The sequence below is a fragment of the Triturus cristatus genome, chromosome 7 (assembly GCF_964204655.1).
Source record: "Triturus cristatus chromosome 7, aTriCri1.1, whole genome shotgun sequence".
Classification (NCBI taxonomy): Eukaryota; Metazoa; Chordata; class Amphibia; order Caudata; family Salamandridae; genus Triturus; species Triturus cristatus.
Genome location: NC_140590.1, coordinates 933,291,987 through 933,316,973, shown reverse-complemented (window position 1 = coordinate 933,316,973; position 24,987 = coordinate 933,291,987). Strand labels below are relative to the sequence as shown.

Genomic DNA, 24,987 nt, shown 5'->3' with positions numbered 1-24,987 from the left:
CTCGAACATCCTCGGTGCCGTGGACGGCGGCAAACCAAAAGTGATGTTGGCTGGTGCCGGAGGTGCCTTTGGAGCCTTTTTCGGGTCGGGGCCCGACGTGGACTGGAGGGCTGCCCGTTCTTTGATGCGTTGCAGTGACGCTGCAACTTGTCGCACCGAGAACGCCGAAGGTTCTTTGGTGCCGAGTGGTTCCGTAGAGGTATGCGTTGACTGCTTGGGAGCCACATGTTCGTCGAGGAGAGGTAGTAGCGGTTGACGGAGTCGATGACCTGACCTGTGTCGCTGCCTTGGAAGTGGACTCCGATGTAGCGGCCATCTTAACTTTGGTAGTCGGGGCCGACTGCTTCGGCGCCTGGGGCCGAGGCGCGTTTGTGGGACCGACGGCCCTCTTTTTCGGGTCGGTACCGACATCCGCTGCAGCGAGTTCGGCGCCGAAATCCCGTTCGGAGCCGATGGACTGTGCTGGCGTCGAAGGAGTGGAGGTCTTCGAGCCGACCACTGCCAGTTTCACTTTCGGTTTCTGTTGAACTGGTGCGACGATTGGTTTGTTTCGTTGAAGGGAAACCAGTCTTCTTCGGTATTAATGGCTCTTGTTGGATGTTCGAGGCCGGGCCTGAAGGCGGGGCCGAAGAACTTTTGGATTGATCTCGGGTAAGGCCCGGAGGCGATCCCTTGACCGGAGCCGTAGAATGACGCACATTGATAGCCTCCGTGTCGACGGGTAGGCCCTGCTCTTCACCAGAGCTATCTCCTTCGGCCCCAAAGGCATCATCGTAGTCCCCTACCTAGTCGTCGGCTTCTTCCCTGTGAAAAAGCGCTTCATCGGAGTCTTCCGATTGGGAATCGTGTTCGGAAGCGGGGCTGGAGTGTCTTTCTTCCACGCCTTCAACATCTTCGTCCTCGGTGCTGAAGATGTTGGCCGGGGCCGGTGCCGATTGCTGCGCTTCTAATCTCGCTGCCCGTCGATTCCGGAGAGTCTTCTTGGATCGGAATCGGGCACAGGCCATACATGTCGATTCGTCGTGATCCGGCAAGAGGCATTTGTTGCACACCGGGTGGACGTCGATGTGAGGATATTTGGCGTGGCATAAAGGACACCGCTTGAATGGGGTCCTCGATTCCATCGTCGATGTAATGTCGATGGTCGGATGAAACGGATCCGAAAAACTGGTAGAAGTTTCTAAACTAAGTAAGAAAGCTGTCGACACCGAGCGGGAACAGTACCGACGAAAGCTAAAGGCCTTTTGGCCTTAAACGAAATTTTTCCTAACTTGAGCCAAGATAAGCACATCCGAACCCAATGGCGGAAAAAACCAATCTGGGGATGGAGAGGATGCCCATGCGCACTGTGGTCCAGGGGAGGAGTCACCTATCTCAGGATACTTCGAAGACTTTTCCAGGACAACAACGTGCAAACATCCGGACCCAACACTAGGCGGCGATCTATGCACAGATATGAATTCAGCAGCCCACATGCCTCGAACCTTTTGTTGCGGCGTCCATGTGCCCTGCATAGCGAGGTGTAATAGATGAGCTCCCCAGCCGGAGAGCGATGCGTCTGTTAGTATTATTTGTGGAACCGGGTCCAGGAACGGTCGACCTTTGAAAAGGTTTGTGGTGTTCCACCACTGCAGAGAGCGATGGGTGCGACCGTCTACCAACACCAGATCTGTCAGTGCCCCTGGGCCTGGTTCCATAGGCGCGCTAAGCACTCTTGGAGTGGACGCATCTGGAGTCTTGCGTGGGGCACTATGAAAATGCAAGAGGCCATCATCCCTAACAGTTGCATAAACACTCTTGCTGGGAGTGTTGAAGTATGAATCTTTGTCGCAAAGCCTGAATGCTTGCAATCCTGGCCGGATTGGGGTAGGCTATGGCTTTTGAGGTGTCTATGGTGGCACCGAGGTATTGCTTTATGTGGGATGGTGTTAGCTGGGACTTTTGGTGGTTCACAGTGAAGCCTAATCGGTTAAGTTGTTGGATTGTGGTGGCGGTGTGGTGTACACATGGATTGTATGAAGTGGCTTTTATCAGCCAGTCGTCCAAGTATGGGAAGACGTGAATGTGCTGTCTTCTGAGATGTGCCGCCACTACCGCTAGGCACTTGGTAAATACCCTTGGTGCTGTTGTGACTCCGAATGGGAGCACCTTGAACTGGTAGTGTTGCCCGTCCACTACAAATCTGAGGTACTTTCTGTGAGCCTGGTGTACCGGAATGTGGAAGTATGCGTCTTTCAAGTCCAGTGTGGTGAGGAAGTCGTTCTGGGAGAGGAGCGGAAGCACCTGCTGAAGCGTTACCATGTGAAAATGGTCTGAATGTATGTATGTGTTTAGGGGCCGGAGATCTAGAATAGGTCGTAGAGTTTCGTCCCTTTTTGGTATTAGAAAATATAGGGAGTAGACCCCTAAATTTTGCTGATTGGCGGGAACTTGTTCTATTGCCTGTTTTTGTAGGAGGGAGATTACCTCCTGTTTTAGAAATGTGGAATGTTCTTGTGACATTGGGCTTTGCCTGGGTGGACTGTTTGGGGGGGTAGATGTTAATTCCAGGCAGTATCCGGACCGAAAAATTTGGGTCACCCATTTGTCTGAGGTGATGGTCTCCCAGACATGAAGGAAATTTTGTAGTCTGCCCCCGACCGGAGTGGGATGGTCTGGAGGGGGGGGGGGTCATTGGGTAAGCGGTGTGGCAGGGCGGGCGGTATTTGTTTTGCCTCTGCCTTTATTATTTCCCCTATAGCCGCATCTTTGATAAGCCCTTGTGAAGGTGGACTGAGTGGGGGATTTGTAGGAAGTGGACGCGCTATCTGAGGAGTAGCCTCTAGATGTACTCCTAAAGGAAGAGCAGCGAAAGGAGCGCCTAGGAGGGTGTGACTGCAGGGCTCCCATGAATTTCACCGCATCAGTGTCCTTCATTTTTTCGAGGGCCTCATCTACCTTTGGGCCGAATAGGTGTTCTTGGTCAAAGGGATGATTTAGGGCGGAGGCCTGTACCTCTGGTTTGAAATCCGATATTCTCAGCCAAGCATGGCGACGGAGGAGGATGCTAGTATTAATGGCCCTGGAGGCTGTGTCTGCTGCATCTAAGGCACAGCGTATGGAGGTGTTAGTTATTGTCTTACCCTCTTGAATTAATCAATTGGCCCTATTTTTGTATCTTTCCGGGAGGTGGTGCATTATGGTTTCTAATTCATCATAATGTGCCCTATCGCATCTGGCCAATAGCGCTTTGGTGTTGGCGATACGCCATATATTGGCTGCCTGTGACGCAGTGCGCTTTCCAGACGCGTCCAGTAGCTTTGACTCTGTCAGGTGAGGTGCTTCGCCTGACGCCTGGGAATTTGACCTTTTCCGTGCAGTGGAAACCACTAGGGAATCTAGTGGCGCTGGCCCTTTGATATAGGCAGGATCTCTGGGGGCAGCTTTGTACTCTCTATGCGTGGGTTAATGACCCTGGCCCTGACTGGGTCCTTAAAAACCTCTGGCGCATGTTTTACCACCCCCTTGAGCATAGGTAGTATGGAGGTAGACCTATGTGCGGTATCAAATGTGGCGAGGAGGAAATCCTCCTCCACTGGGTCAGTGTGCAACTCTACCCCGTGATAGTGTACCGCCCTTTGAAGTAGATGGTGGAACCCTAATGAGTCTTCTGGTGGAGATGGCCTGGAAGGGTAAAGGTCATCTTGTGGGACGTCGGGAATATCTGGGTTATTGTAGTTGTCCCATGGGTTTGGGGATCCTGTAGGGATGGGGTCTTGGGGCACATCCCCTGGATCGTGATATGGGTCCCCCTGATCATCAATATCTGGAGACTGGATCTGAGAACGATGAGGTGGGGGATGGAGAAGGCGGAGGGGGAGAGGGTGGAGGAGGTGGAGGCGGTGGGGAAGGTATTCTGAAAGGGGAGGTAGCAGAGTCCTTCCTCTTTGGAGGTGGAGCCGGTTTGTCCAAATGTCTCTTTCTGGAAGAGAGTGCCAAATGTCCAGTTTTTGGATCCTTGGTAAGAGTTTTTTGTAAGGGATCCGGTGTAAATAGTTCCTGTGACAATGTTTGGTCCGTCGGCGCCGAAGTCTTCGGGGCCGATGACTTTTTTTTTTAAACAAATTTTATTCGTCAAATACACATTTAGCGGAGCTCTGTAACCCAGAGACTTCCGTAGCATCAATAAACAAAATCCTGGTTTTGACATTTCTCATTAAATACCAAAAGAAACACATAAGGGACGTGCATAAAAAAATGCAACCCCACTAAACAAATAAACATAGAACAACCCCCACCCTCCACCCCATCGCACCGCACCGCCAATCCCGCCAAGGCAGCAAATCTATTCGTAGCTAGGCCGATGACTTTTTAGGCTTGTCCGTGCCAGTTTGCTTAGCACTGGGCTTGGGAACCTCCGACTTCTTGGTCGGTGCCGAGGTGGGCTTCGGCGTGGAAGTGTCGGTGCCGAGGGCCTTATGGGGTTTTGTCGGTACCGAAGATGGCGTCAGTACGGAAGCGCTGGGTTTCGACACCGAGGACTTGGGTGCGGAGCTCGTTGTCGAGGTAGAGGCCGGTTTCTTTTTCGGTGCCGAAGTGATTCTCGGCACCGCTGGAAGGCTGGCTCGAGCCCGAGCCGCCGGAAGGCTTATTTGGCTTCTTCACCGGGCCCGAAGGTGGGGTGTGTCGGCACGGGTGTGTGTGTTTGTGTGTGGGGGGGGGGGGGGGGGGGGTATATTACTCATGACCCTCTGCGCCGGAGTGATGTCCTCCACATCTGAGTCGTCGGCTTCGGAGGCACTGACTAGGTCCTCTTCGGTGCGCTGCTGTCCCGGATCTTCGAGGTAGTCTCCAAAGATGTCGACTGGAACGGAGGTCGAGGAGTGTGCCATGTTTCGTCTGGCTCTTCGGTCCCGAATAGTCTTTTTCGATCTGAAAGACTTACAGGCCGGACAATCTCGAGCCTCGTGTTCAGGGGAGAGGCAGAGGTAGCACACCTCATGAAGATTGGTGTGGGGGAATTTGGACCCACATCGAGGGCACTTCTTGAATGGAGTTCTTTTCATCAGCCGGGACCGGAGCTTGGGTAGGCCTGAAGACCTCCGTCGACGACTGGAACCGAAGATTTGTCGATGAGAAGGTGATTGAGAAGATCGCGATCTGAACAATACCGCAATGAGTGAGGATTCCGCTTCGATCGTCGAACTGGAAATGTTCGGAACCGGAGAGCAAAGATTACATCCGAGCCCGATGGGCATAGATTCAGGGGTCTCCCAAGGTCAGGTAAGTACAGTTGTAACACCCTCAGCGGCACTGGGGCGGCCGGGTGCAGAGTGAGTTAGGCCCAATGTTATCTTATGGAAGGCAGGGGGCCCTTGGTTGGTGGCTGCAGACTAGAAGGCCACGCGGCTGTGGGAGCTGGGCTCCTGGTCACTTGCTCATGGCAAATGGGGAAGTAGGTAAGAGTTGAAGTTGCACTGCCAGGGCCACTCGGGCGGCTGGGTGCAGGGTGCTTTTGAGCCTTCGGGCGCTCAACGGGTTTAAATGGGAAAGCTCCTGGTTGAACAAAGGCTGCAAGCTCTGGGACGATAATTCTTCAGGTGCCACCACTTCGAGAGGTAAGTTGGGTAGTTGGAGGATAGGTAGGTACCCAGGAGTTGGGCACAGGGGGCCGCAGGGCGGCGGGTGTAGGGGTGCTTTTGGTGTCGGGGAATCTTACCCTCTTGATTGCGGTTGGTGGGGTACCTGGTTCTGAGGCAGCAGGCGTCATCAGGAGCGTCGAGGTGAGTCCTTGGGTGCCAGATTCGGGGTCAGTCGAGTGGGGGGGGGGGGGGGGCGTCGTCCTTGGGGTCTTTGTTCACTCCGGCACAGGCCAGGCTTGGCGGGTGCAGTGTGTGCAGGGTTTGCGGTTCATGGCTGATGCCAGGGGATAGAAGCTGGTTTTGAGCATAGCCTCTGCTCATGGGAGTCCCAGGTGCTTAGAGCCAAAAGGTAGCCAGGTCCTCCGGGTTTGTGAGGTTGCTGGCCACGAGAGGTGCCGGGATGCAGCAGGAGCAGGTTTGAGGGTCGACAGGCCGGTAGAGCTGGGGCCAAAGCAGTTGGTGTCTTCCTCGTCTTAGCAGCTGCATGGCAGGTCTTTTTTCTTGCTCTTCTTTGTATTTCGGAATCTGGAATCTAACGAAGGAAGGTTCAGGGTGCCCCTAAATACTAGATTTAGGGGCGTCGCAGGTATGTAAAGGGTGTGAGAAAGTGCCATCTTTCTTGCATGGTATGCCCCCACTTTTTGCTAAATTGCTGAATGTACTTTGATTGAGTGTACCCTGGGTTCCTGCCAATCAGGTGCCCAGGGCCTATGTTCCTTCCTTAAACCACACAAACTCCAAATTGGCAAACCCTAGCCACATGTCAGCCCCTGGTAAATGGTACCCTAGGTACCCAGGGCCTTGTGGCCAGGGAAGGCCTCTAAGGGCTGCAGCACTCATTGTGCCACCCTCAGAGGCCCTGTACCCTTACACACACACTGCCTTGCAGGCTGAGTGTCTGGGTGCAGGACAAAACAAAGTCGACATGGCACACATCTGTGTGCCATGCCCATCACCTACACTGCCAAGGCATATGTCAGTCACCCCTCTGGCTGGGTGCCTTACGCCTATGGTGTGGGCACAGGAGCAGGAGCCCTGTGCCCCTACAGTACCCGGGTCCATTCCTGGGCACTGTAAGTGCAGTGCTGCCATTTAAGAGTACATGGTGCTGAGAGCTAGTCAAACACGAGCTCCACAGCACCATAATGGCAACATTGAAGACTGGGAAGTTTGGTATCAAACTTCTCAGCACATTAAACCCACACTGATGCCAGTGTGGGGTTTAATGTACTAAGCACCCCAGAGGGCATCTTAGAGATGCCCCCTCACAGCTAACCTACAATCCACGTCTGCTCTGAGGCTGCCCAGGCTGCCACACAGCAGACACGTTGCTGGACCCCTGGGTGGGAGAGCCCCTGCTCTCCCGGGCCTGCAACAATGCACATCCTGGGTGAGGTGAGAAATCTCCTCCCCCAGGATGAGCAAAGGGAAGCTTCAAAGGCATACCACCATTTGGAGTTTCCCCAGGCCACTGCAACCCCCCACTCTGGCGGGAAGCTTGGCCGGAAACCCCATACAAGGACAGGGGATGTGCCAGCCTGCCCACCCCACCCCTCAGGTGGGGGAGGCGAGGTGAAACACATCTCCGGGCTCTCGCCATCTTGAAGATGGGAGGCCCTACCCTATAAGGATTAGGCTACTGCCCCCCTCCCACAGGAGAGAGGCAGGATAGGGGGTGTACCCACCCCAGGACAGGGACCCATTGGTCCCTGGCCTTCACCTACCTGTAACGCCCCTAAATTTAGTATTTAGGGGCACCCTGAACCTTCCTTCCTTAGATTCCAGATAGAAAACGACAAGAAGAGCAAGAAGAACAAAGACCTGCCCTGCAGCTGCTAAAAAGAGAAGAAGACACCAACTGCTTAGGCCCCAGCCCTACCGGCCTGTCGACTCTCGAACCTGCACCAGCGCGGCATCTCTCGTGGCCAGCAACCTCACCAACCCCGGAGGACCTGGCTACCCTTTGGCTCTAAGCCCCTGGGACTCCCATGAGTAGAGACTCTACTCAAGAAACCTATTTTTAACCCCTGGCAGCAGCCCGGAACCGCGGACCCAACACACTCTGCACCAGCCAAGCCTGGCCAGTGCCGGAGTGGACAAAGACCCTGAGGACGACCCCACGGCGACTGTGACCTCGAGTCCGGCACCCAAGGACCCCCCTCGACATCCCGGAGGAAGCCTGCAGCCTCAGAACCAAGTGCCACCCCAACCGCGATGAAATAGAGGGTAAGATTCCCGACGTCAAAAGGCACCCCTGCACCCGGCGGCCCCCTGTGCCCAATCCCGGGGTACCCACCTAACCTACAACTACCCAACTTACCTCTCGAAGTGGTGGTGGCACCCGAAACATCCTCGTCCCTGAGCCTGCAGCCTTTTGGTCACCCCCTCGTCTCCTTTGGCCACGTCCGTTTCCCCTCCTGCGAAAGGACTGGCCCCGAGGCTGGTACTGCCAGTTTTGTTTTTGCTGACCTTGCTGGCTGTGACGGTCACCCTGCTGTCCTTGCTGGAACGTCTGGTGCGACGCTCCCTGCTGGTTACCTCCCCTACCGTAGGGTCTCCTACTTGGAGTGCCTCTTCTCACCCCCCTCAACTGTAGGGCCCCATGGACCTCGCCGTCTCGTTCTTTCTTCAGCTGGGTGAGCTTTTCATCCACTGTTGCCCCGAACAGCGTTTCCCCGTTGAAAGGAGTGTTTAGTATGTTGCTCTGCACCTCCTGTTTGAATCCAGAGATTCTCAGCCAGGCCTGTCTTCGTTCGGTGATCCCTATGGCCATCAGTCTGCTTGAAGTTTCCGCCCCGTCCAATGCAGTCTTAATGCATGAGTTGGCTATATTTTTACCTTCTTCCACAAGGTGGGAGGCTCTTTGGCGGTACTCTTCAGGGAGGTGTTTGACTAGTTCCCCCATCTCATCCCAGTGCTGGTACTGGTGTCGATTGAGAAGCGCATTGGAGTTCGCCATGCGCCAGTGCATTGCGGCGTTCCTTTCGACCTTCCTCCCAGTGAGGTCCATCCTCCTGCTTTCCTTATCGGGGGTGGCCCCGAGGTCGCTGGCACGTTGGCCCTTCTCCTGGCCGTGGAAGCGATGGGAGTCGGCCGTGACCGCTCCCTTGATGTAAGGCGGGTCCAGGGAGGAGTGCTTGTACTTCTTCTCCGTCCTGGGCGTGATGGACCGGCATGTTGCTGGTTCCTTAAAGGCCTCCTTCCCTTGGTTCATTACACTTAGGAGCATGGGAAGGAACTGGCTCCTCGTCTGAATGGGGAGCAGTCTCGAGAAGGAAATCAGCTTTCGGTTTCTCCTCGTCCAGTTTTACCCCAAAGGCTGCTGTAGCACGCCTGACGACCATATTGTACACCCCGATGTCGTGGGACGGCGAAGGCCTCGAAGGATACGTGTCCACGGGCTCTTCGGGATTTTCGGCGTCGATGTCTTGCCATTCCAGCTCGTGAGTGGTTGATGGCGCCGAGCCGTAGAACGGCTGCTGGTCGTCTTCCTCGTCTTCGCCTTCATAGTAGGGGCCTTTTTCCTCCTCCTCAGGATCTCTCGGCAGCCCTTCAGCGTCGAATTAGTCCTGTTCCTCGATCTCGACGACGTCCGTCGACGGAGTCGTTGGAATTCCGAATTGTTTCATTTTGGCGTTGAACTCCTTCCTCTGAAGGATGCTCTCCATCTCCGCCTCGAGCCTTCTCTTCTTTTTCTCCATCTCGGAGATGCTTTCGACGTCGACCGCAGGTCTTTGACGGAGCTTGCGTCGACGCTGGCTTGTCTTTCTGCGTCGAACGCCCCGTTTCGTGGGCTATCTTCGACGAACTCTGCCTTTCGGCGTCTTTCGGCACCAGGGAGTCCTTTTTGCAGGATCCGCTCGGCCTTTTGTCCATGGATCCACCCTTGGTAGTCGAAATTTTCGGCGCCGGTGCTCCTTTTGAGGACTTTGACTCAGATTTTCCAGAGTTACTCAGGTTTGAGGCCCTTTCGGGGGTTTTGAACTCGACGATTTTTTTACCTCGTCAGGCGTTTTCTTGTCGTTCTCTATGACCGTGAAGCTATCAGGTCCCTCGGCGATGTTGTCCTAGTCGGTGGAGAGGCCCAGATCGTAAAGCAACGGGGCCTTACCCTTGCCTTCCATGCTGAAGTTGGCTCTTCTCTGGCGTTCTCTCAACCGGAGCGTCTTCGGCGCGAAAGCTGAACAGGCGTTGCAGTCCTTGCTCGGGTGGTCGATCGGTAGGCAAAGGTTGCGCACCGGATGCTGGTCCTTCTGCGCGAACTTGTGGTGGCAGTTAGGGCAGAATTTGAATGGTGTCTTGTCCATTGCGCTCAGAGCCTCTGAGTGCGCATTTTCCAAGGGTGTTGAAGAAAATTCGTGAAAAATCTTCCTTCTTCGCGTCCCGGATGCAAGTTATTCCTCTCTGTGATCAGTAGTTCTTTCCTCGACGAAACTCGCGTTTTCTCCTTCCTTCGATTGAAATCCTGGAGCTTCTCGATGACGATCCAGACCCAACGGCGGAAAAAAGAATCTGAAGATGGCGCCCCAAAGGTGGGACTTCCGCAGGAAGCACGACGACGTCACGAGAGGTGCACCAAATGGTGGGACGTCGACGCCCACCTGGGCTACAAAAAAAAACAAAAAAAAAAAACCCACAAAGGAAAGACTACGAATCCGGACCCAACCACCAGATCGCGGAATAATGCACAGCATAGTGAATCCAGAAAGATTCCCGCTGCAAAACCCAATTTTCCTCCATAGGTTAACATTCTGAAATTTCTTCTAAGTGTGGAGTTTCTAAAACTTAAAAATTTCACCACAAATCTACCGAATAACGAAAACGTAAATAATCACCTGCTACTAGGAGAGATCCCAGTACTGGATCTTGGTGCCCAGCACTGACCCTGAAAAATATTCCCAACCGTACTTACCAGTAACCCAATTTTCTTCCATAGGAAATCATTGAGTGGTTTTCTGTGAAATGTCTAATTTGCAAACTTCAAATATTCTTTAAAAATTGTACCAAGTGTGAACACGTAATTACTTACCTGTTTTAGATAGAGGTCCCAGTACTGGATTACAAAAGTAACGAGAACCTACTTTACCTGCAACTTGAATTTTCTCCCATAGGGAATCATTGACTCTTTTTCTATGAAATCCTCGGAGTGTCAACTTTTAAACTAGCAAAATATTGTCTAAAAATCACAACAGTAACTAAGTCGACTTTTATCACTTGTTTCTAAGAACTGTCCCAGGACTGAATCTAGGATCCAGCCATGGAGTTACAAAAGTAATCCTGAAAGTAATCTATTGCAAATAACTTAAAACTTCCATTGAGCTCAATGCATTATTGGGTTTGAAATTGTGTTGCCTATTGCAACAACCTGTAACCAGTATTTACAAAAGTCAATTGTATATTGCAAAATTATTTACCTAAAGCATCTCATTCTGAGAAAGTATATTTTAATACCTATTGTTGGTTCTAAAATAAAACAAGCGTATATTTTTTATATAAACTATTGGTCTAGAGTTCAGTTATTGAGTGTGTGAGACCATTTGCTGACTGAGTGTACAACAAATGCTTTACACTGTCCTCTGATACTGCCTTACTGCTCGACCAAGCTACCACTTTAGAGAGTAAGGTTATATGTAACTTTAGCCTCTGCCAAACCTCTGGGGACTGTGGACTCGGTACACACTGTACCTATTTGGGAACAGTATATACAGAGCCACTTTCTCACAAAGACCTACCCCTTTTCTGTGATCTCCTTGAAGATATCAGAGGAGGTATCATCACTGTCACTTGAAACAGGGTCTTTCCGTGACTTCAATTTTTGCAGCCAGGTGAGCAGATGTCCCTCAAGGTTTTTGTAGAGAAGGTTCTACAAATCTTGTAGTCATCAGTCTTGTACAAAAAAATAGTCTTTGTTTGTCCTCCACCTAAAGCCTCTTTTTAGAGCAGGTGGCACAAGCCTTGAATAAAGCCTTCTTTTCCTTATCAGACAATGAAGATTCTGAAGTTGAAGAAATGAAGAAAACAGAGCAGAACTCAGTGGAGATTCCCTTGCACAACGTGCGGTAGAAAATCTAAGGCTCTCAGTAGGGTTCTATGGGGTTAGGCTGTTCTGATTGGTCATTCAGTGTTTTTGGTCTCTTTTACAAAAAGAGGTGGATATGCTTTAAAATGAAATAGGCCTATGCCTTTTTCTTTTTTTGTACCTCATGTTATGGTATGTTTTATTTACCGGGGACTCCCATTCCGACGATGGGGAATGATGGAAGCTATGAGATTGCAAGAGTTTAGTATAAAAGCCTGTGAGATCAGTGCTGTTCAGTGGAATACAGGAGAAGTGCTCCATATTGCAGTCATTGCCGAGTTGCAAGTACATGTTAAGTAGATGGAGAACTCCGTGAGCAGGACTGATCAATGTGTTATGTAGCAGATGGTGCATCGGACATTAATGGACGGAATGCAGAACAAATCAAGACATTCACCCCCAGTCAAGAGATCTGGGTTAAATCCATCTTTTTTTGGCTTACCAGGCGCCCCCAGTTCAGACCTGGCCACATGCAAATCAGTCTTGACCCAAATGGTGCATCTACATCCAGGATTTGTTATTTGCATAGGCCACCACAATAACATGGACATTGGTTGGGGGTAGGTGGAAGGAGATTGAGCGAGTGAGAACATGAGCACTCATATGGAGTGCTCGAAGGCCAAGAAAAAGGTAGCTCCCAAAACGGGAGCAGTGGATACACACTCATACGTCGTCCATGCTGTAGGAGCGAGCCAAATACAGGAAGAAGCATGATTCATTCATGCTATGGGCAAGCAGGAACAAAGGATACCAACGCGATGTAGAAGTGAACAAATAGTAAGCCTGTGGGCGGGCTGCAGCACACTGATTGTTTACATGTCTGTTTGTATATCTCAAATAGACTGTCTAGACGAGAAAAAAAAAATAGGACTTTCGGTTCCAACCACTAGGATGGCGGAATATGCACAGCATACGAATCAAGAAGCGATTTCATGCTACAAAACCAAGCTTACTGTCCTTAATGGGTTGGTAAGTACATTACACAGTGAGGTCGCACAAACATACCACATAATACACCCCATTTACACACAATCTACATCATGATCCCAGATAAGTGCGCATAAGTAAAAACTACTGTTTATGCAACAAGGTTCTAGTCACTGAACACAAAACAGTTTCCAAAGTATTATGTTAAATTTTTGCCACAATCAAAGGCGAAATACTAAAATAGCGACAGCCATTACTCTTCAAATTTTGAAGTTCAGATTGACTTGAGTAATATTTGAACAATTCATTTCAATACATTCTATCTTATTAACATTTTAGATTTAATGTACCAGGAATCCCTTATGTAAGGTCAGTTTAGAGAGAAAAAAAAGTAGTGACCCAAATGATTACGTTTCTTCAGGAGAGAATACACATTAAGGACAGTAAAGGATTCATGAAGAATCAGATTAAATATCTGCAGGTTAGACAATTTGCTGGCAATGATTTCCAACTTCAGAGGCAAAAGTACTGCAGCAGCAGCATAAAAACTCCATTTGAAAAGCTTACCAACAGGTTTGTTTGGCTGATAAGGTCCTATTGAATCCTCTTCACTATCCTCTGTAATGCCACTGGTCTTTCCTGCAACGCTTGCACCTTTTTGCCTCCCTGCGGTCTTTTTTGCTGATCTATGCCCATCTGCTTCTTCTTCATCACCAACTTCATCCAGGGTAACATAATCATCAATGTTTCCTTGGAAACCACGCTATGAGTGAACAGAGTTCATTACAATTATACTTCATGGAAAACAGCTCATACCGCAGGTCTTCATTCTATACTTTCACTACACCAAAATAATTTTAGGCAATATGCATTCATTTAATTAAGCTGTTACAGAAAAGTAATATCCAGCCAATACACAAAATGACAATTAAAACCTACCTTTTTATTCTTTTTCTTTGATGCTTGATTAGAGCCTTTCACATTTCCTTCTTTGTTCAAAGCCTTCCCGGTTTCGTTGTCTATATCTTCGGCATTAGCCTGTTCATCATCCCCAACTGAACTGCTACTGTCAAGTAATGCTGCAGCCTCGTCATCCAAGAGCTGCTCATCATCTGATTCAAGGAGTTCTTTTTCAGTTAATTCCCCCTTCATGTCAGCCTCATCGGTTTTGGCACTTGCTTGAGAGTCACTATTTTTCCCCTCAGCACCACTATCTGTTTTCTGTGTTCCATCCAATTTACTTGATTTCTTTTCATTTGACCCATCCTTATCAGGAGAATGAGCTCTTTTCCTGCAGCAGGAACATTGACAAATAATTTGGATTACAAGGATACTTTAATTCTGTCACAAGTTAAAGGAATATGCTACTTACCAGTATGCATCTGTTCTTGGCATGTAGAGCTGCAGATCTATACACTGTGCATAGATCGCCATCTGGTGTTGGGCCCGGATGTTTGTAGTTTGTTTTCCCTCTTGGAAAGTCTTTGGAATTCACGAGTTCGGTGACTCCTCCTCTGGTTCGTATTGCGCATGGGCTTCGGCTCCATCCTCAGATTGTTTTTCGCCAGCAGGGAAAGATGGAGCGTAGTAATAACAGTAAAGAAACCCATGTGTATTGTATCTAAATAAGCTAAGTCTGGAACGGATACAAGTAGCCGGGGAGGCGGGTGGGCGTGTATAGATCTGCAGCTCTACATGCCAAGAAGAGATGCATACTGGTAAGTAGCATATTCCGTTCGAGGCATATGAGCTGCAGATTATACACGGTGCATAGATTACATAGCAGTACCCAACCCTAGCGGCGACCACAGGTATCCGTTGCAGTTGTTTGAAACAGTGTTTTTAGTACAGCTTGGCCCACACTAGCTTGTTGCTTGGTTTGCACATCTACACAGTAATGTTTTGTGAAGGTGTGCGGTGTTGACCATGTCGCTGATGTGCAGATGTCATCTAGTGGTATGTTCCCTAGGAAAGCCATAGAAGCCCCTATCTTCCTTGTAGAGTGGGCTTTAGGGGGAACCGATAGCGTTCGTTTTGCTTTGTGGTAGCAAATCTGTATGCATTTTACAATCCACCTAGCTATCCCTGATTTAGAAATAGGGTTGCCTTTATGTGGTGGGGAGAAGGAAACAAATAGCTGTTTGGCTTTCCTGAAAGGTTGTGTTCTCTGGATGTAATAAAGTAAAGCCCTTTTAACGTCCAGTGTGTGTAAGGCTCTTTCCGCAACTGTTTGGGGTTGCGAGAAAAAGACTGGTAATTCTACAGACTGGTTTAAATGGAATGGAGAAATCACCTTGGGTAGAAATTTGGGATTGGTGCGGAGTACAACCTTGTTGTGATGCATCTGAAGAAAAGGTTCTTGTATAGAGAGTGCCTGTATTTAACTAACTCTTCTGAGGGAAGTGATAGCCACTAGAAAAGCTGTTTTCCATGTGTGAAATTGCAGCTCACACTTATGTAATGGTTCGAAAGGGGGTCCCATTAACCTTGTGAGAACTACATTCAAGTTCCAAACAGGTGAGGGTGGCACTGTGGGTGGAATCACTCTCGAGGCCTTCCATAAAGGCCTTGATGGCAGGTACTTTGAAAAGTGAGAGGTGCTGCCTATTTTGTAAATAGGCCGCAATTGCCGCGAGGTGTAACCGAATGGAAGTATATGCTAGGTTACACCTTTGCAAATGGAGTAAATAACATATAATGTGTTGTATGGATACATTTAAAGGATCGATTGTGTTGTTGTGGCAGTAAACAACAACATCTTTTCCACTTTGCTGCATAGCACGCCCTAGTAGTAGGGCGCCTAGCTTCCCTGATAATGTCCATGCAATCAAGGGGAAGGTTAAGATATCCAAATTCTAGGACCTCAGGAGCCAGATCGCAAGGTTGAGTTGAGCTGGGTTCGGGTGCCTGATCTCTCCATGGTTCTGGGTTAGGAGGCATGGCGAGAGGCGTAGTTTTTGGTGTGGTACTACTGAGAGTTCCAGCAGTGTGGTGTACCACGGTTGTCGGGCCCATGTTGGAGCTACCAGGATCAGTGTTAGGGAATGCTGTTGTAGCTTTCGCACCACTAATGGAATTAGTGGGAGAGGTGGAAAAACGTATGCAAATTTGTTTGACCAGTTCATCCATATCGCATTGCCTTCGGACAATGGGTGTGGATATCTGGCGGCGAAGCTTGGGCATTTTTTGTTTTCGTGGGTGGCGAATAGGTCTATGTGTGGATGCCCCCACTTCTGAAAGAACGGGTGAAGAACTTGTGGGTGAAGTTCCCACTCGTGGATCGGCTGTGTCTGCCTGCTCAGCAGATCTGCCACGGTGTTTGACTCCTGGGACGTGTTGGGCTAGGAGGAAAATCTTTTGAGGAATTGCCCATCTCCATATGCTCTGCGCAAACAGAGCTGTGGAGAGTGTGTGCCCCCCTGTTTTTGAATGTAGTACATGGCAGTCATGTTGTCTGTGCGAATGAGGACTGCCTTGACTGAGATCTGCGCCTGGAAGGATTTCAGGGCGAAGAAGATCGCCAGTAACTCCAGATGGTTGATGTGGAGTAACTTCTGTTGCGGCGTCCACGTGCCCTGTGCTGTGAGATGTAACAGATGAGCTCCCCAGCCGGAGAGCGATGCATCTGCTGTTAAGATTATTTGTGGGACCGGGTCCAGGAACAGTCGACCTCTGTGAGGGTACCAGGTGGGATTTTTGATGGTTCACCGTGAAACCTAGCTGGTGAAGGAGTTGTACCGTGGCGGCGGTATGTTGCACACATTGTTGGTAGGACGTGGCTTTCCATTCGTCTAGATAAGGGAAGACGTGAATGTGCTGTCTTCTGAGGTGTGCAGCCACTACTGCGAGGCACTTGGTGAACACCCTTGGTGCAGTTGTTACCCCGAACGGGAGCACCTTGAACTGGTAGTGTTGTCCGTCTACCACAAACCTGAGGTACTTTCTGTGAGAGTGGTGTACCGGGATGTGAAAGTACGCGTCTTTCAAGTCCAGAGTGGTGAGAAAATCGTTCTGGGAGAGAAGTGGAAGAACCTGTTGGAGGGTTACCATGTGAAAATGGTCCGAATGAATGTAAGTGTTTAGAGGTCTGAGATCTAAGATAGGTATTAGGGTCTCGTCTGTTTTTTGGAATCATAAAGTACAGGGAGTAGACCCCTAAATTTTGTTGATTTATGGGGACCTGCTCTATTGCTCCTTTTTGCAGGAGGGAGATTACCTCTTGTGTTAGCAGCACAGTATGTTCTTGCGACATACGGCGGTGCCTGGGTGGAATGTTGGGGGGTGTTGATGTTAATTCCAGGCAATACCCTGACTAAATAATTTGCGTCACCCATTTGTCTGAGGTGATTGTCTCCCAGACGTGAAGGAAATGCTGTAGTCTGCCTCCGACCGGAGTGGAATGGTCTGGAGGGAGCGGGGGAAAGTCATTGGGCGGGAGGTGTGGCAGAGAGGGCGGTATTTGTTTTGCCTCTGCCCTTATTATTGCCTTTGATAACCTTTATTGAAGGTAGACTGAAGGGGGGGGGGGGGTAATTTATAGGACGTGGATGCACTGTCTGAGGAATAGCCTCTACCCGTGCCCCGAAAGGAAGAACGGCGAAAGGAGCGTATGGGAGTCTGTTTGTAGGGCTCCCATAGATTTCGCCGTGTCTGTATCATTCTTCATTTTTTCCAGGGCTTCATCTACTTTAGGACCAAATAGATGATCTTGGTCGAACGGGTGATTTAGTATAGAGGCTTGACCCTCTCGTTTAAACCCTGAGCCAGGCATGGCGACTGAGGACACTGGTGTTTATGGCCCTGGAGGCCGTATCTGCCGCATCTAGGGCACATCGTATTGAGGTATTGGTTATTGTTTTCCCCTCTTGAATAAGTTCAGTAGCCCTAGTCTTGTACTTTTCAGGGAGATGGTGCATGATGGATTCTAGCTCATCATAGTGCGCCCTGTCGTACCAGGCAAAGAGTGCTTGCGTATTGGCAATACGCCATATATTGGCCGCTTGTGACGCAGTGCGCTTCCCGGACGCATCTAGGAGCTTGGACTTTGTCGGGTGGGGGCGCTTCGCCTGACGCCTGAGAATTTGAGCGCTTCCTGGCTGTAGATACCACTAGGGAATGTAATGGTGCAGGGCCCTTAATGTAAGAAGGGTCTGTAGGGGCGGCTTTGTACTTTTCTATTCGAGGGTTGAGGCCCCTGGCTCTGACTGGGTCTTTGAAAACCTCAGGGGCATGTTTAATTACGCCCTTTAACATAGGTAGAATGGCAGTGGACCTATGTGTATCATCGAAGGTGTCTAGGAGCAAGTCCTCCTCCACTGGGTTGGTGTGTAACTCCACCCCGTGGTAGTGTGCCGCCCGTTGTAACAAGTGGTGAAAACCCAAGGAATCTTCAAGAGGGGATGGCCTAGATGGGTAAAGGTCATCCTGTGGGACATCCGGGATGTCCGGATTGTTATAATCATCCCATGGGTCTGGGGATCCAGTAGGAGTGGGATCTTGTGGCACATCTGCTGGATCATAGTAAGGGTCCCCCAAATCGTCTGGGACAGGGGACAAGGTGGGGGAACGAGGAGGTGGAGGTGGTAAAGGAGGTGGGGAAGGCACCCTGAAAGGAGAGGTAGCAATGTCCTTTCTCTTTGGAGTGGGAGGTGGAGCCGGCTTGTCTAAAAGTCTCTTTTTCGAAGACAATGTCAAGTGTCTGGTCTTTGGATCCTTGGTGAGGGTTTTCTGCAAGGGATCCGGTGTGAAAAGCTCCTGTGACACTGGTTGATTGGTCGGGGCCAACGGCTTCTTAGGTTTGTCAGAGCCGTGCTGCCTGGGAACCTCCGGTTTTTTGGTCGGTGCCGAAGGGGATTTCGGCAAGGGAGTGTCTGTGCCGAGGGTCTTGTGATGTTTGGTCGGCACCGGAGCAGGTTTCGGTACCGAAGGCTTAGGCGGTGTGGAGGCAGATTTTTTCTTCGGTGCCGAAGTGTTTGTCGGCAACGGTGGCCGGCTGACTCGAGCCCAAGCTGCCGGAAGGCTTAGAAAGCTTCTTTACCGGGCCCAAAGGAGGGGTGTGAGAAGCAGTGTCCTTGGTCTTGCCTAGGCCCGGAGGCGAAGGTGTGACCGAAGCCTTTTTCGGGATCGGCGGGGGAGGGGGAATTGTACTCACGACCCGCTGCGCCGGGGTGATGTCCTCCACATCTGAGTCGTCGGCCTCGGAAGCGCTGACGAGGTAGTCGTCCTCCTGTTCGATGTCCTGCTGTCCCGGAGCTTCGACGTCGTCCCTGAAGATGTCGACTGGAGCGGAGGTCGAGGAGTGCGCCATGTTGCGTCCAGCCCGTCGATCTCGAGTGTTCTTTTTTGAGCGAAAAGACTTGCAGGCGGGACAGTCTCGGACCTCGTGTTGTGGGGAGAGGCAGAGGTTGCACACCTCATGGAGATCGGTGTGGGGAAACTTGGACCCACATCGAGGGCACTTCTTGAAGGGAGTGCTTTCCATCAGCAGAGACCGGAGCCGGAATAGGCCCGAAGGCCGCCGTCGACCACCGGAATCGAAGAAGTGCCGAAGAGAAAATGAATAAGATGATTTATGTCTATGAAGAAACTCTATGAGCGAGGATTTGTGCGTCGAGCGGTGAACTGGGAAGTTAGGAACCGGAGCACGGAAGTTTTACATCCGAGCCCGATGGCGGAAAAAAACAATCTGAGGATGGAGCCGAAGCCCATGCGCAATAAGAACCAGAGGAGGAGTCACCGAACTCGTGACTTCCAAAGACTTTCCAAGAGGGAAAACAAACTGCAAACATCCGGGCCCAACACCAGATGGCGATCTAGGCACAGTGTATAATCTGCAGCTCATATGCCTCGAACATATATTATTCACTCGAGAAAAAATATTTACCTTGGTTTCTCTTTTTCAGCTTGTTCAAGTCCTTTATTGGGAATCTGGAGGGGGAAAAAAAGTAAATCTTCAATAAAATTTTCAAATAAGCATGGCAAACCAGACCAAAAACTAGTTCAAAAGCTGGAATGATACAGCTAGATCCTGGTGTAGTAGAGATCAGATAGCTTGAATTGTTCTACAATTTAATTGCTAAACTCTCCCTAGTTACAAATTAGAATTTTGAAGGCAAAATCACCAGGGGTGTAGCAGTCTCAGAGTGGACTTGGTTAATGGAGTTCGGGTTAGAGGATGCAGCAACGTCAGTGAAGGTAAACACTGCTGGTGCAGACAGCTTTTCCACAGAGCTATATAGAACCTTTATTCAGACTAGACTCAAAACTGACAGGTTTGTATAATGATCAAGAAATCTCATGTACTTACAGGTTTTAGAAATAGGAATCTTATGGTTTTTAGGTCTTGCCTATCAAACAGCGCATGTGCGATCTGTTGTGAGACATTGTTAACTTGGTGCCTGCATATTGCTTACCACTGGTTAGTTTTATTTTCACTCATTTGCGTCTTTACTTCCTTACTTTAATCCATGCCCTGGAGCACAGACTTGGTGTCCTTCCACTGCTCACTTTATTAGGCACTACTTAACTCCAGGAGAGTGCATTCATTTTCCATCTGTCTAGCTAGTGTATATCTCGCCTACGGAGCGTCTTTCAGGCGCTTCTCTTTCTACTCGAAGTTAAACGTTTAGCCATTTGCTTCTTCTTTCACTTTCTGGTGCAGAGGGCTTTTGGTTAGTTACCCCAAGCACAGCGCCTGGCGCTGCAGCCTCTGGCGCAGAGGGTGTGCTAAGGCGATTGTGGGGAAATATGATGTATTATATGGTGTGGCAGTGAGACCTTACAGTGCAATAAACTTAGCAAACCTTTTAGGTACAGTAGGTTTTGTGAATAAAACCCTCAGCTCAACCCTGGGTAGCTGTGGCATTAAGCATCAAGGCTTACACAGAGGAACAAGCATAAAGCATTTAAACAGCACCAAAACAATTAAAGTAGAAAAATCGACAACCAGACAGCCATTAAAAAAAAAAATGTACAAGTTACTTACCTTCGGTAACGATGTATCTGGTAGAGACGATTCTAGCCGCACACTCCTTAACGTAGACTTATCCCCAGGCGTGAGACTGGAACCGGAAAACTTTCTTGCCCAGCATCTGTGCGCCGGGGAGGGGGGGTACCATGCGACTCCACCCAGACGTCCTCCGCGGGCGTGACGTAAGCGAGGTCACATAAGCCCCACCCCGGCACGCTGACGTCAGTTTGCTTCAGAGAACTTTTCCGCGCCACAACGCGGAGCTGTAAGAAAGTGTCTCTGTATGGAATATGCTACTTAACAGTATGCATCTGTTCTTGGCATGTAGAGCTGCAGATCTACACACTTGTGCATAGATCGCCATCTGGTGTTGGGCCCGGATGTTTGCCGTTTGCTTTTCCTCTTGGAAAGTCTTTGGAAGTCACGAGGTCGGTGACTCCTCCTTTGGATCGTATTGCGCATGGGCTTCGGCTCCATCCTCAGATTGTTTTTCGCCAGCAGGGAAAGACGGAGCGTAGTAGTAACAGTGAAGATGCCCATGTGTGTGCTATCTAAATAAGATAAACTGGGACAGATACAGGTAGCCGGGGAGGCGGGTGGGCGTGTGTAGATCTGCAGCTCTACATGCCAAGAACAGATGCATACTGGTAAGTAGCATATTCCGTTCGAGGCATATGAGCTGCAGATTACACACTTGTGCATAGATTATATAGTAGTACCCACCGTTAGCGGCGACCACCCGTATCTGTTGCAGTGGTTTGAAATAATGTTTTTAGTACAGCCTGGCCCACACTAGCTTGTTGCTTCGTTTGCACATCTACACAAGTGTTTGGTGAAAGTGTGCGGTGTTGACCATGTAGCTGCTTTGCAGATATCTAATGGGATGTTCTCTAAGAATGCCATGGAAGCCCCTATTTTTCATGTAGAATGGGCTTTCGGGGGAATGGATAGCGTTCGCTTTGCTTTATGGTAGCAGATTTGAATGCATTTTACAATCCACCAAGCTATCCCCGATTTTGAGATGGGTTACCTTTGTGTGGTGGAGAGAAAGAAACAAACAGTTGTTTGGTCTTACGGAAAGGTTGTGTTCTCTGAATGCAGTAGAGTAAGGCTCGTTTGACATCCAGTGTGTTAAGAGCCCTTTCTACAACAGTCTGTGGTTGCGAGAAAAATACTGGTAGTTCTACTGTTTGGTTTAGGTGAAAGCGAGAAATGACTTTAGGGAGGAATTTTGGGTTGGTACCGAGAACAACCTTATTATGGTGCATTTGGAGAAAGGGTTCTTGAATGGTAAGTGCTTGTATCTCACTGACCCTTCTAAGGGAAGCGATGGCTACAAGAAAAGCGGTTTTCCATGTTAGGAATTGTAGTTCGCATTTATACAGAGGTTCGAAGGGAGGCCCCATTAGCCTTGTGAGAACGATATTTAAGTTCCACACAGGTGACGGTGGCACTCTGGGGGGAATTATTCTTTTAAGGCCTTCCATGAAGGCTTTAATGGCAGGTACTCTAAAGAGTGAGATGTTGCCTGTTTTGTAGGTAAGCTGCAATAGCTGCGAGGTGTAGTCGAATGGACGTATAGGCTAGATTGCACCTTTGTGTGTGGAGTAAGTAGCCTAATATGTGTTGAATGGACACGTCCAGTGGATTGATGGCCTTGTTATGGCAATAAACAACAAACCTTTTCTACTTGGCAGCGTAGCACGCTCTAGTGGTAGGTCTTCTAGCTTCTCTGATGACGTTCATACAATCAGGGGGAAGATTTAGGTACCCGAATTCTAGGATTTCAGGAGCCAAATCGCAAGGTTGAGCTGCGCTGGGTCCGGGTGTTGGATCTCTCCATGGTTCTGGGTTGAGCGGTGTGGAGAGAGGGGTAGTTTTTGGTGCAGCACTACAGATAGTTCCAGCAGTGTGGTATACCACGGTTGTCTGGCCCACGTTGGAGCTACTAGGATTAGTGTGAGGGAGTGTTGTAGTTTGCGCACCACTAGTGGAATCAGTGGGAGAGGCGGAAAAGCGTACGCAAATCTGCCTGACCAGTTCATCCATATCACATTTCCGTTGGACAATGGGTGTGGGTATCTGGCGGCGAAGCCTGGGCATTTGGTGATTGTGGGTGGCGAAGAGGTCTATCTGTGGATGCCCCCACATTTGAAAGTAAGGGTGAAGAACTTGCGGGTGAAGCTCCCACTCGTGGATCTGTTGTGTCTGCTGAGCAGATCTGCCACTGTGTTTTGGACTCCTGGGACATGCTGGGCTAGGAGAAAGATTTTCTGGGGTATTGCCCATCTCCATATGCTCTGTGCTAGGTGAGAAAGCTGTGGAGAGTGTGTGCCGCCTTGTTTTTGAATATAATACATGGCTGTCGTGTTATCTGTTCGGATCAGGACTGCCTTGCCTGAAATTTGAGTTTGAAAAGATTTTAGGGCTAAGAAGATTGCTAGTAACTCCAGATGGTTGATATGGAGTAACTTTTGTTGAGGTGTCCACTTGCCCTGTGTGGTGAGATGTAGTAGATGAGCTCCCCAGCCGGAGAGCAATGCGTCCGTTGTCAGTACTATTTGAGGAACCGGGTCAAGGAACGGTCGACCTTTGGAAAGGTTTGTGGTGTTCCACCACTGCAGAGAGCGATGGGTGCGACCGTCTACCAACACCAGATATATGTTAATTGACCCTGGGCCTGGTTCCATTGGCACGCTAAGCACTCTTGGAGAGGACGCATCTGGAGTCTTGCGTGAGGCACTATGAAAATACCAGAGGCCATCATCCCTATTAGTTGCATAAATACTCAATCTGGAAGGGAGTGTTGTAGTGCGAATTTTGCGCGTAGAGCTTGAATGCTTGCAATCCTGGTAGGATTGGGGTAGGCTAGTGCTCTTGGTGTCTATGGTGGCACCGAGGTATTGTTTTATGTGGGATGGTTGGAGATGGGACTTCTGGTGGTTTAGTGTGAAGCCCAGCTGGTGGAGTAATTGAATGGTGGTAGATGTGTGTTGAACACACTGATTGTATGACCCGACTTTTATCAGCCAGTCGTCTAAGTATGGGAAGACGTGGATGTGTTGTCTTCGCAAATGTGCTGCTACCACTGCTAGGCACTTGGTGAATACCCGTGGTGCTATTGCGACTCCGAACACTAGCACCTTGAATTGGAAATGTTGTCCGTCCACTACAAATCTGAGGTACTTGCGGTGAGCTTTGTGCACCGGAATGTGAAAATACGCGTCTTTTAGATCTAAGGTGGTCAAAAAGTCGTTTTGGGAGAGGAGCGGAAGTACCTGCTGAAGCGTTACCATATGGAAATGGTCGGAGTGCATCTACGTGTTTAGGGGCTGGGGATCTAGGATGGGCCGCAGAGTCTCGTCCCTTTTTGGTATGAGAAAACATAGGGAGTAGACTCCCATGTTTTGTTGGTTGGTAGGAACGGGTTCTATTGCCTGTTTTTGTAGGAGGGAGATTACCTCCTGCTTTAGGAGTATTAAATGTTCTTGTGACATTGGGCGCTGCCTGGGCGGAATGTTTGGGGGGTATATATTAGTTCTAGGCAGTAGCCTGATTGAATTATTTGTGTCACCCATTTGTCGGAGGTGATGGTAACCAAGACGGGAAGGAAATGTTGGAGTCTGCCCCCGACCGGAGTGGTCTGGGGGGAGTGGGGGGGGTGTCATTGGGTAGGCGTTGTGGCAGAGCGGGCGTGGTTTGTTTTGCCTCTGCCTTTATTATTGTTACCCCCTATAGCCACCTCTTTGATAACCCCTCGTGAAGGTGGACTGAGTGGGGGATTTGTACGAAGTGGACGCGGTGTCTGAGGAGTAGCCTCTAGATGTACTTCGAAAGGAAGAGCGGCGAAAGGAGCGTCTAGGAGGGTGTGACTGTAAGGTTCCCATGGACTTTGCCGTATCCTTCATTTTTTCTAGGGCCTCATCCACCTTTGGGCCAAATAGATGTTCCTGGTCAAAGGGATGGTTAAGGATGGAGGCTTGTACCTCCGGTTTAAACCCAGATATTCTTAGCCAAGCATGGCGACGGAGGAGGACGCTGGTATTGATGGCCCTGGAAGTTGTGTCTGCTGCATCTAAGGCACAGCGTATAGCGGTGTTAGTGATAGTCTTTCCCTCTTGAATTAGTTTGTTGGCCCTAGCTTTATATTTTTTAGGGAGGTGGTGCATTATGCTTTCTAACTCGTCATAATGTGCCCTGTCATATCTGGCCAATAGCGCTTGAGTATTGGCGATACGCCACATATTGGCTGCTTGTGACGCAGTGCGCTTTCCTGATGCGTCCAGTAGCTTTGACTCGTCAGGTGGTGGTGCTTTGCCTGACGCCTGGGAATTTGCTCTTTTGCGTTCAGTGGACACCATTAGGGAATCTAGTGGCGCTGGCCCTCTGAT

The 24,987-nt window shown here is 49.7% G+C and overlaps 1 protein-coding gene across 4 annotated transcripts in view; it reads right to left on the bottom strand.

Moving 5' to 3' along the window:
* The window catches only part of MATR3 (matrin 3), a 225,390-nt gene that overhangs the window by 64,879 nt on the left and 135,524 nt on the right, over nt 1-24,987 (bottom strand). For all 4 annotated transcript variants that reach the window (XM_085617886.1, XM_085617885.1, XM_085617887.1 and 1 more), the window contains 3 exons: nt 19,511-19,554; nt 13,567-13,918; nt 13,195-13,390 (listed from right to left, as the gene is read on the bottom strand). In XM_085617886.1, coding sequence (XP_085474012.1) covers nt 13,195-13,390; nt 13,567-13,918; nt 19,511-19,554 — 592 coding nt within the window. The remainder of the gene's footprint in view (nt 1-13,194; nt 13,391-13,566; nt 13,919-19,510; nt 19,555-24,987) is intronic.